Source organism: Acipenser ruthenus, chromosome 13 (assembly GCF_902713425.1).
Source record: "Acipenser ruthenus chromosome 13, fAciRut3.2 maternal haplotype, whole genome shotgun sequence".
In the NCBI taxonomy this organism is placed as follows: domain Eukaryota; kingdom Metazoa; phylum Chordata; class Actinopteri; order Acipenseriformes; family Acipenseridae; genus Acipenser; species Acipenser ruthenus.
In genome coordinates, this window is record NC_081201.1 from 29,579,790 (window position 1) to 29,592,638 (window position 12,849).

At 37.9% G+C, this 12,849-nt stretch overlaps 1 protein-coding gene across 26 annotated transcripts in view; it reads left to right on the plus strand.

The window, feature by feature from the left end:
* LOC117418354 (calcium-activated potassium channel subunit alpha-1a-like) overlaps positions 1 to 12,849 on the plus strand; it is a 143,856-nt gene that overhangs the window by 74,442 nt on the left and 56,565 nt on the right. For 21 of the 26 annotated variants that reach the window (XM_058985039.1, XM_058985046.1, XM_058985041.1 and 18 more), the window contains 3 exons: positions 1,999 to 2,169; positions 3,718 to 3,809; positions 10,882 to 10,992. In XM_058985039.1, coding sequence (XP_058841022.1) covers positions 1,999 to 2,169; positions 3,718 to 3,809; positions 10,882 to 10,992 — 374 coding nt within the window. Of the gene's footprint in view, positions 1 to 1,998; positions 2,170 to 3,717; positions 3,810 to 3,894; positions 3,987 to 10,881; positions 10,993 to 12,849 lie in introns of all 26 variants that reach the window. The other 5 variants (XM_058985040.1, XM_058985042.1, XM_058985056.1 and 2 more) reach the window with 1 other exon arrangement.

Here is a 12,849-nt window from a genome sequence, read left to right on the forward strand (position 1 = left end):
TAGTGTACTCAAACGTAGTGTACACTTTTGACTGGTACTGTGTGTGTGTGTGTGTATATATATATATATATGTGTGTGTATATATATATATATATATATATATATATATATATATATATATATATATATATATATATATATATACATAGTACTGTGCAAAAGTTTTAGGCAGGTTCATATTTGGTGTGACCACCCTTTGCCTTCAAAACAGCATCAATTCTTCTAGGTACACTTGCACAAAGTCAGGGATTTTGTAGGCATATAGTCAGGTGTATGATTAAACAATTATACCAAACAGGTGCTAATGATCATCAATTCAATATGTAGGTTGAAACACAATCATTAACTGAAACAGAAACAGCTGTGTAGGAGGAATAAAACTGGGTGAGGAACAGCCAAACTCAGCTAACAAGGTGAGGTTGCTGAAGACAGTTTACTGTCAAAAGTCATACACCATGGCAAGAATGAGCACAGCAACAAGACACAAGGTAGTTATACTGCATCAGCAAGGTCTCTCCCAGGCAGAAATTTCAAGGCAGACAGGGGTTTCCAGATGTGCTGTCCAAGCTCTTTTGAAGAAGCACAAAGAAACGGGCAACGTTGAGGACCGTAGACGCAGTGGTCGGCCAAGGAAACTTACTGCAGCAGATGAAAGACACATCATGCTTACTTCCCTTTGCAATCGGAAGATGTCCAGCAGTGCCATCAGCTCAGAATTGGCAGAAAACAGTGGGACCCTGGTACACCCGTCTACTGTCCGGAGAAGTCTGGTCAGAAATGGCCTTCATGGAAGACTTGCGGCCAAAAAGCCATACCTCCGACATGGAAACAAGGCCAAGCGACTCAACTATGCACGAAAACACAGGAACTGGGATGCAGAAAAATGGCAGCAGGTGCTCTGGACTGATGAGTCAAAATTTGAAATATTTGGCTGTAGCAGAAGGCAGTTTGTTCGCCGAAGGGCTGGAGAGCGGTACACGAATGAGTGTCTGCAGGCAACAGTGAAGCATGGTGGAGGTTCCTTGCAAGTTTGGGGCTGCATTTCTGCAAATGGAGTTGGGGATTTGGTCAGAATTAATGGTCTCCTCAATGCTGAGAAGTACAGGCAGATACTTATCCATCATGCAATACCATCAGGGAGGCATCTGATTGGCCCCAAATTTATTCTGCAGCATGACAACGACCCCAAACATACAGCGAAAGTCATTAAGAACTATCTTCAGCGTAAAGAAGAACAAGGAGTCCTGGAAGTGATGGTATGACCCCCACAGAGCCCTGATCTCAACATCATCGAGTCTGGCTGGGATTATATGAAGAGAGAGAAGCAACTGAGGCTGCCTAAATCCACAGAAGAACTGTGGTTAGTTCTTCAAGATGTTTGGGCCAACCTACCTGCCGAGTTCCTTCAAAAACTGTGTGCAAGTGTACCTAGAAGAATTGATGCTGTTTTGAAGGCAAAGGGTAGTCACACCAAATATTGATTTGATGTAGATTTTTCTTCTGTTCACTCACTTTGCATTTTGTTAATTGATAAATATAAACTATTAACGTGTCTATTTTTTAAAGCATTCTTACTTTACAGCATTTTTTCACACGTGCCTAAAACTTTTGCACAGTACTGTATATATATATATATATATGCATTTTTAACACTTAATTCTTGAAAACAAGCTTGGAAGGTGATGTTTCAGGTATTTTGTAACTCTAGCACATAGAATGAATGTTCAATAACTATTGAATATAATTTAATAACTATTGGGGGAAAAAAAAAAAAGAAAATACCACTAGATGGTGGTGTTACCATTGTTTTAAAAAATAAATAGGTTGGGTAAATCTTTCTGCTCTTGCATACAAATCCTATGACATTAATTTTGTTTTGTTGTCAAATGGTATGTGGTTTTAATGTAATGACATTTAAATAGAGGGTTTTCAACATTTATATTCTGAAAATAAGTTATTTATTTATTCTTCTGGGTATTTCTTTGATGTCTGTTGCAGGTAGAAAACTCAGGAGACCCTTGGGAAAACTTCCAAAATTTCCAATTACTTAGTTATTGGGAATGTGTCTATTTACTAATGGTTACTATGTCCACTGTGGGTTATGGAGATGTTTATGCAAAAACTACTCTTGGACGCCTTTTCATGGTCTTCTTCATCCTCGGTGGTCTGGTAAAATCCTTTTTACTCTTAATTGGTGTTATATTTCATTAACATCATCATGTATTCAGTTCATTGTGTTCCTGGTAAAGCTGCTGGACACTCATTTTCACTCATTTTCATCATGCACTTATTCACACAGTTTAAATAACAGTGATCCGATACTTTGGATTTGATTGCATTTTACATTATTTTGTTTATAGTTGTTGATATGACAAACTAAGATTAATGGCTCTTGATTGTTTAAAACATATGAACTGTTTGTTTAATTTTAAATAATGTGCTTACAAGTACAGTTAAAGAACTGGTACACCCTTGATATCATTGTATAATGTTGTTGCTATTTTTTTAAAGCAGTGTGCGGTTTCAGGAGTCCCTGACCTTGTGTCCCTACCCAAATTCCAACAAACACTGTGACAGGGGGATGCACCATAGAGCCATCTGAATGAGAATGAAATCAGCAATAAAAAAAAAAAACCTTATCGTCATTAACTCTAGGGTTTATAAACTCCAGAAAATAAGATTACATTAAAAACACATTTTCTGATTCGATTCATACCAAGTGTTTCTTTTGTATTGTTTTCATAGTTACTACAGTTTCCCCAATGTTTTTGTTTAAATTTGGAAACATTATATATATATATATATATATATATATATATATATATATATATATATATATATATATATATATATATATTAATCAAAAGCTGCATGTCTGTTCTTTATCAGATCAGACATCATTTTTAATACATTTTGAAATGTTTTGAATCGTTTCTTCTCAAAAGCAATCCAAAGTCTTTATTTTGGGTGATTCATTGTTGCTTTTGTTACCCATAGGCCATCACTTATATTTGCAATCTAAGCATTCACTATTAAACAAAACAAAAAAAAACTTTAATTGAAATAGAAGCTTCTTAAGTTCACAATATGCATTGAATTGAGCTGCTGCCTCATCAGTCTGTGCTCTTTGACTCAACCTGGCACAGCCTAAGTGTTTGTTGGACAAAACATGGCACTTAGGTTTCTCTTCATTACCTTTAGATTTTTTTCAACCACAGAATGACCGTGAGTCACCTGTGTGAATCCTTTTTTAAATCCTCTTTTTGTAGATGCCATCTATCTTAAAAAAGCTGGGGAATTGTCCTTGCATAAAACATTTAATAATAATAATAATAATAATAATAATAATAATAATAATAATAATAATAATAATAATAATAATAATAATAATAAATATACTTTTTTTAGACTCAGTTTATTCTTGTATAATAATTCATGTCATTTTACCTTTTTTATTCTTGTTTAACACAACTACAAAAAACTTTTAAGATTATTATTATTATTATTATTATTATTATTATTATTATTATTATTTTCCCCAGTTTCTGTAGTTGATTATATAGAATCCAATTCTAGTTCTATGAAACCCAGATTTTCTTTCTTTTTTTATACATCTAATTCTTTTGCATTTTCAGATCTTATGGCAAAATCTAGTACCCCCTTCTCCTTGGCCTATCTTTTTTTAGTCTTTTCTTCTGTCTCCTATCTTCTCCTTAGGCCATGTTTGCCAGCTACGTCCCTGAAATCATAGAGTTAATAGGAAACCGCAAGAAATATGGTGGTTCCTATAGTGCAGTTAATGGAAGAAAGTAAGTATTCCATGAGGCTCTGCTGCCTCTGCTGCAGTAGAACACTCTCTGCATGCCATTTTCTTTTTCTGTTTCATGCATGTAGGCCATGTTTGCTCGCTACGTGCCAGAAATTGCTGCTCTCATCCTTAATCGGAAGAAATACGGAGGGATTTATAACTCAACCCAAGGCAGAAAGTAAGTTGAAATCAAACAAGGTGTGGTTGTGTGACAGCAGTCCATTAGGGATGACTAACTCGCAGGAATATTTTTCCTGTGATGTCAGTGGAAATTCACACTACAGGTATGACTGGAGACCTTGGCCATTTTAAGGCACATGTCATGTTCTTTTATGTTCTAAAAACATCCTGCTATTGCATTTTGAGTTCATACATAATAGAGCTTTCGTGGCTAATGTATATCCCATGCTATAGTTTACTGCTTGTGTTTAAGTTGCACACTTTGCTGCTCTTTACAAACCCTAATACTAAAATGTGACAGTCAAAGAGTTTCAGTTGCCCTAATCCTTTGGCATTCACAAAAATAAAACCTGGCATGTTCGTTTTCATTTTTTGTCTGTGGCGGCAATCACAGTGTTTTTATTGTAGGCTTTCATTTGTTTTGTATACTTTGGCATATAGAGTCAGTTCTTTCATTCTGTTTTTGTCTACTTGATTTCCTGCATCTTCAAGTTCAATATGTCTTTTTTTTCCAGCAAAAAGTAAATGTCTTGTCTGCCTCCACTGTTTCATTTCCCTTTGTTCTGTTTTAACGTCTTAACGTGGCCCTGATCTTCAGTCAGCCCCCACACCCAGATTCCCTGGATGCCTCAACTCAGATTGCAGCCTCTCAGTTGCTCTTGGCTTGCATGCCAGATGATCTTTGTAACACTTGCCTTACTTTTGTAGCCTTTGTCTCTTTTGTAAGTTATTCTTAATGTCTAAGTGACTATTCTGAACTCCCACCTGCTTCCTGACTGAAACTCGGCTCTGTCATCAGCACATGGTCTGCCATGTTTACATTAGATTTGATTAGTTGTTTCAAAGTTACTGACAAAATAGTTTAAAGAAAGCTTTTTCGTCACGTAGACCTTTCATCGGATCGTGTAATTAAGGGAAAAACACAGCAAAAAGCCATCGGCACTCTTTTGTTTGATGTTATTTTCCGGTCAGTAAAGAAAGATTGAAATGTTCTATTTGGCTGAAATTTGTAGTTTTTATTTGGAGCCTAGTGTTGAGAGAATAAGTTGTCAAAACCACTGAGTTTTTCTCACTGGGGAAAAAATGACCTTTAACTCAAACTTGTAATGCGTGTTTAATGGCAATATTCACTGGTGTTAAGAAATACTAATGATACATATTACACATGAGCTATTTTAATGACTGGAATAATTGTGGCTCTATTGGTGTAACAAAGAATAAAGAATTCCTTTGGCACATGCCCCTGATTATTCTTTAAAAGAACAGAACGACTCCTGCTTCCCACATAGTGCATGAACCCTTGCACAAATACATAATGGACACTATTCACAAAGCTTGAATCCCGAGTAAAATCTGTTTTTCAAAGACGCTTTATTTGAGAAATCAAACATTTTCTATTCATAAAACCAGACTTTGAAAAAATAAACTGTTTCAAATAACTTTTGAGTTAATGCTTTGTGATTCAGACCTATTACGTTTCCAGCTTGAAGTTTATCATCACAATAAACTACCATTTAATTATCTGAGTATCTAAGGCAGATGCATCTCATTTTCTATTTTAAGATATATTTTTTTTCTATTTTCAGAGTATACTGCAATGCCATCACACTATTTCTTAATTTCTTGTAAAATACAACGGTCAGTCTATTGCACTATAGATTGCCATGACAATAAACACAAAGTTCAGTAAATACATTCTAGAATAAAAATCATTCATGACATGTTGTGGTCATGAAGGATGACAGGGCTGCATCAGAAATGCAAACATGATCTTACATACTAACAGATAGATAACTTTCTCTCAAGTGACCCAAACTGGAATCATGTAAGAATAAAGAATAGTCTTCCTCGATGGCAGGGAAGATTAGCCTGAACCACGATATGTTGTTTCTGGAATATATACATCAGTATCATCTCTTAGTAAATTAATGGGGAAGAAAAAGATCCAAATCTGGTCAAGATTTTAACAATATTCAGTTGGTGTCATTTTAATAAAATAATAGTAATCAGGTTCTAATATTTGTTAAGGCATCTTGGAGCGGTTAACCAGTACCAGTACTGTTGTTGTTGTATAAGGATTAGAGCAGTGGAAAGTGGTGTTTCTGATTCTGTGGTGCTGATGTTGGAGCTGGTTTCTGGCAATGTTACTATGCATTTTTATTGTGAAAACCTTTTGCATGCCTGTTACTACTACCCTTGTTCTGTGTTTCTGCTTGTTGTATGTTTGTGCTCATTGTTTTGCGTATGTATCTTGGGTTTAATGCCCCCTACATGTCTTAAAATGATCACACACTATATCTATACTTATTTATTATTATTTTTTTTATATCCACTGCATTTAAAGTTATTAAAGGAATGCTGTTCAAGGCTTTAAAATGCATTCTATTACAACTTATTAGCATTGGCAACATTATAGCTGTCCTCTTGATTTGCTGAAGGTCTTTTGGATATTTGCATGTTTATTCATTTAGTTTTTTCAAATGTAGATTCCTGGTGCCTAATCACATTCTGTGCTGAAGGTGACATGGTCAGATTGCATTTAGGCAATTGATGCCTTTTTATTTTTATAAATGCATTAAGGTAAAGCTTATAAGCAAAGAACCAAGAGATCTCAAGCACAAGAACGGGAGTGATGATCTTGCTATTGCAAATAGTACAATAGTAGATTTGATAACCTTGGTAATCACTCTCGTAAAGTGTTGAAGGTACCAAGCAAAATGACTTCCAAAAGCTGTTTTTTCAAATATACAGTGCAATGAAATTGGAAAGAGGGAAACCCTTATGAAGTATCTGTGGAGATTCAAAATTTTCACAGAAGTAAGGCTGTTCAAATCGTCTTCTTTCACTACAATTCACATTAATTTGAAAAGAACATCCCACCTACATCAGAGTTGCATGACACCTATAAGCCTTGCCCTGTTCCATCAAACAGTGTTCACTTTATTTATTTTAGATTTCATGGAACCTTCTTATCAGAGGGCCAAGAAATGTGTCTTCTTGTGTATTTTAATACTCGTGTATTTGTGGAACAATTTAGAATTAGAAAGTACAACTAGAGGTACAGTAAGTAAGGAGCGTGCATCTGTGAAAAAGATATGAACAGAACTACCTCTAGTCTGTTAGTAGTACATAGTAGTATGTATCTTTATTTTCTGTTTCATGTCCTTCATCATTCCCATACAATTGGGAACTGTGCATACACAATTTTGTTGTAATGTCACTTGCAGATAAGGCTTTAGTTGGCTGGACTTAGTTTTATAACTAGACTATCAATATACTAGATTTGGTTTGGTACCAAATCCAAGCTAAGCCGTTGCATAATCTGTCATTGTTTATTTAATTCAACTCTATATGGAAAAAATGGCACTAAAAATCCATTCAGTAATATTTGTGTGCAATTTTTTTCCATTTAAATCTGTACAGCCCTAAAATGAAGGCCCGTTCCACATCACGGTTTACAAAGCCATATTATTTATTGTTTATTTTAATATAATATAAGAAATATTTAACCTAGGACATTATTTGGAAAAAAGTGTGTTCTCTCCCTCGCTCGCTCAGTCCTTCTCTTTCACCACTTGCTGTTCCCTTTTCGTAATGGGATCAACAGTGCCTGTATTTTAAGTAAACCTCACCTTACCTGATTATTTAGAGACATAGTCACCTGTTGAACCTGACATTAGAAGATATTTTGTGACTAATATGGACCGGACATCATATTATTTATTTATTTGGCAGATGCCTTTATCCATGGCGACTTACAGGTGTTACAGGGCAATACAAGGTTACAATGCAAGCTTCATATATAATAGTATAGTTTACAGTAAGTGTGAATACCACTAAAATACAATATGAACAAGGATGCAGCAAGTTAGGATTACAACAAGTTATATCAACAATGACATAATAGCAGTGCAATAGTGCAAAGATATTGCATTAGCTGAGGATCCAGTAACATGGTGCATAGATCAGGGAAGGCCAGCGCATAGAAGGAGGGATAGATCAATAGATTTAGAAGTGCAGTCTAAACAGGTGGGTCTTGAGGAGGCAGCGGAATGCAATTTGAGATGGAGCAGTCCTGAGGTTAGCCGGTAACTGTTTCCACCACTGAGGGGCTAGCGATGAGAAGGAGCGGGCACAGGAGGACGGAGAGTGGAGGGAAGGCATGACCAGTTGGCTAGTAGAGGTGAGAGAGGATGTAGGGAGACACAAGAGATTGGAGGTAGGAGGGGGCGGTGTGGTGAAGAGAGTGGTGGGCAATAACAAGGGTCTTGAATTGAAAACAAGCAGAGATAGGTTGGGAGAAAACCTTGCTATATATAAAGTCCTGTATAAGTAAACCAAGAACAAATCTGGGGAAAAAAAGTTTAGTACCAATAAAATAATAATTTAAAAGACTAGAACAAGGACTTGTAAAACAATTACCACGCTGTAAACAGACACATTCATTACAATGATGTTACTTGTTCTGTATATTATTAAATTAATAATAAATAAACAATAGTAAGAAGATATCTGGGTTTGGTACCTTTTAAAACTCATTTTCAAGGCAATGGCAGGAGGGGCGTATAATTCTTTGTCCCCTTCGATACCATTCCTGACCTATTAAAAGATAAACTTAGTACAGGTAAGTGGCAGAGTGGTTGCTGATTATGTACAGGTGCAGAGGTGATGCAGTGCAGGAATAAACAGGCAGAGATTTGTAATCCGGTATGGAAAATAGATGCTTTATTTTTGTTATAATCCAGGTCTGGTGACCAAATAATAAACTCCGGTTATACACAGTAATGCGTAAAACACGGAGAACAGTAACAGGGATTGCAGCCCTAAACAATAAACATGGTATCTCTCCCACAATATACAACCATATGAATGCAATCTTGTAAATCTTAGTTTGAAATAGAGCAATGTTCTTTGTCCTTTTTTGCAGTGTTGTAACACATTATGCAGGAATCTTTGTTTTTGTTACAATTTGACTAATAATAAGGGTTTTAGTGGCATGATTTGCATTAAGTCACCGAGCCCATTGTCTTTTCTCCTAGTTTTCTGAAATAACAAACTTACTGGTGTCTCAGGCACTAAGGCTAGTGGGACAGAGTGTGTGTGTGTGTGTGTGTACTTCAAGTTCCTACAGATTTTATGCAAAACCTGGATTGGAGTCCTTTCAATGTGAAAGAATAAGTGGTGGACTAACACTGGACACCAATGGCCTGCATGATCAGAATGTGGTATGAAACTTATATATATATATAAACCAGCTCAGCGGTCAATGTATAAAATAACGATCACTGTATGGCACACAATTCACAATACAAAATAATGTTTTGGCGGCAAAATGACGTAGCACACTAAGTATGATTCTCACTGAAATGCAAAACCTGCATGCTCTTAGGTTATGCTTTTTTCTAAATGAGTTCAACTTAATAATACTAAATCACACTTAGTAGAGACATGAGTTTTGCTGAAGAGATGTAATTATTACCATACCTGATGTTTGCCCTCTAGTGAAGTTTGATTTAAAATAAAATCAGGAAAGGGCATTTTTTTTTTTTTTTTTTTTTACATTTTTTTTTTACATAAAATGAAAGACAAGGGGGATAAGATTGTTAGAAATAAAACCAGAAATCTGTCTCTAATCATGTCTGTATATAGAACAAAATGTTAATACATGGTCAGAAAACAATAATAAGATTCTACTGTTGCTGGGGGCTTTGTGGGAATTGATGAATCGGTAGATTAATAAGTGCACATTTTAAATAATGGTAACGATCTTATAGCGGCTGTCCTACATAGTAATACTTAAAAATCAATAGAATCTAAAAATAAAAATAAAAAAATAAATCCAATGGGAATTTGGTCTTTTTAAAAGCATTTTTATTATTTATTTTTATTTTAGTAAACGTAACACATTTTCACAGAACAACCGTTCTTTCGAGCCACTGCCAGTCACATACCTGAAAACACAAGACAGCTGAGCTGCTTTTCCATCGTCGGTTTGTATAATCTACTATTTCAGCTTCGTACTTGGCTTCCTGTACTTCTGCTTTCATTTGTTCTGAATCTTGTTAGCTGTACCCGAGAATACTGTGGCTCTTGACAAGCGATTTCTTGTCATAGTCCGAAATCAGAGAAAGTATAATTGCCTCTATTTGAGGAATTGGTGCCTTCATCGTGCCCTCTGAAAGCCAGTTCTTGCTTGCCAAGGTAAACAACAGAATCAATCAAGTGTTTAAGAACCTCATGATTTTTTCTTACTTGCTCACTGTGATGTATTGTATCCCTACACTTCTGCTCATCCAGTTGAACATCAGTCTGGGTTTGTCCAAAGGTTTTTAGTGTATCAGTGGCTCACAAGTGACTTTGGGGACTCTCATGTTTTTTTGCTGACTTCGACAGACATCCTAGATTGCTGTATCCAGTGCTGTTCCATATCGCCTTTTCTGTGCTGAACAAAAGACAGTTCCAGCAGTATATTTTTTTTAATTGACAGCTACCAGTAAGCCACGGATAGTTTCATAATTTGAATGTTGGAAGTGGCGAGTATATCCCTTCCCTTCCTGTGTCAGTTCGGGTATTTGTGGTGTATACCTCCCTTTTTTAACAGTCTCCAATTTTTTGGATATTGTTCTTCCTGAAAATTGATTTGTAACCAAATCGACTACGATGTCTCGGTTATCTGATGACCATTTTTTTCAATTTGTAAAAAGCTATTCTAAATATTACTTTGAAGTTCTTAATATAATTCTCACTAACAGTCTCTATAATATTAGCAGTTGGGGTGCATAAATATGAATCACTACAACAGTAAGTATTGAGACATTTTTTATGTTTTTATGTTTTATTTGTTCTGTGTATTTTTATTTTCTTCTCTTTCATTTTACACTTCTTTTTTACAGGCACATAGTCGTCTGTGGTCACATCACACTTGAAAGTGTATCCAACTTCCTCAAAGACTTCCTACACAAGGACAGGGATGATGTCAATGTAGAAATAGTTTTTCTCCATAAGTAAGTAGTCGGTCCGATCATATATTTTATAGTCTGTGTGCATAATGTGTGTATTGCACAAAGAGATACACACACTGGGATGATTGAGACGAGTGTTGCTGACCCATGCTGGAGAGTACCAGTACTAACATAAATCCCAGTGCACTGCTCAAAAGTGTATTTTCTTCCCTCTCTGAACATTTATTTTTGTAATTTGTACATATTATCTAATTTCTTAGAATGCACCTTTTCCGGTAATGAAAAACACTTCATCCACTATATTGGTGTTACTGAAAAGGCTATAGGATTTTAAACACAACACATTACATTCATAAACCTGTTCCTGCCCTGCTGAACCTGTTTCTGATTGGACAGGTTGGATTCCAGCAGCAAATGTTGTGAATCCGGAAGACATTATGACAGGAAGACCCAATGCATAACTGATTATGAAATTAACATGACTGGTGCTTAAAACTGCAGCTTCCTTGTCTCTGAGTCTCTCTTCCTGCCGCTAGCAGCTTGGGCTATGATGCTTTCCTGTCATAGTTGGTGTCAGATGTGTGACTCGGAGCAGAACTGCAGATAAAAAAATGTTTTGACAAACTGGAGTGGGGGCAGGAACAGAGGCGTCTGCAAGCTGAAGGCATTTTCATTAGCGGGGCTTGCTTGGAATTTGGGCACAGCCAAGATGAGTGTCCATATGAAGACCCAACTTTATGATGGTGTATGTGAGGGATGAGGTGGAGTCCCTGGATGAGTGGCTCTGCCTTAAAGCTCAAGACCAGCTGCCTACCATAAAGCCAGAGACAGGCCCCTCTGCCTCCCAAGCCATCTGGAGCTGTGGTTTGGACACTCTCCTTGCAGGCCTGGAGGAACAAGGATGGTGCCTCACCTATGGAGAGTTCAGGCACCCTATGGTGAAGAGGACTTGCCACCTGCCCGAAAGAGGAAGAAGGGGAGGAGCGGCTGTTCCCGGAGGCGAGCAAAGGAGGTGTCAGAGAGGGAGATGCTGCCTGCCCGAGTGTCAGAGAGGGAGGTGCTTCCTGGCCGAGTGCCAGAGAGAGAGAGAGGTGCTGCCTGCCCGAGGGCCAGAGAGGGAGGAGCTGCTGGCGTCCAGAGCTGGAATGGGAGGGGCCTTTGTGTCTCATGTACAAAGGGGGGGGGGGGGCACTGTTGTCTTCAGAGCTGGAAGGGGAGGAGCTTCCACTGGCTCCAGAGTCAGTAGGGCAACCGTTGGACCAACCTCAGCACCCTCTACCTGCTGCTGAGGGGAGCACAACGAAAGCCAGCTGCACATCCACGTCCAGAGGGCACAGCGCCCGCGCTGCTGCCAGCGCCACTGCCGAAGCCCAGCATCACAGCTGCCACTGCCAGTGCCCCACACATCCGCTACCACCGGAGTGCTCAGGTGGTAGCGGACGCCCCCTTATAAAAGCCCAGGGGTTACAAGAGGGGTTAGACGGGCGCCCCTATTTCAAGACCCAGGTCCCCCCCAGCCAAAGAAGGAGGTGTGGGGACCACCTCCACCACAACCCCGACCAACCCGACCGCCAGCCCATCCACAAGGGGGGAAGGGGTTGGTGTTTTAAGGGGGGGGGGGGGGGGGGGGGGGGTGGCCGTGTGTGTGTGTTGCACAAGGGGGAGGTGAGTGTTTTACATCGTGTTTAGAATCGTGTTTAGACTGTTTGAGGTGAAGGCAATTGCCCAGCCTACAACTTACTGTTTTGTTTGAACCTTTTATTTTGGCCCTCGTGCCAGTTTGTTTGTTCCTGTTTATTTGTTGTTTTGTTTATTAAATGTGCACTGTAGTGCTTAAAACTGCAGCTTCCTTGTCTCTGAGTCTTTTCCTGCCGATAACAGCTTGGGCCGTGACGCTAT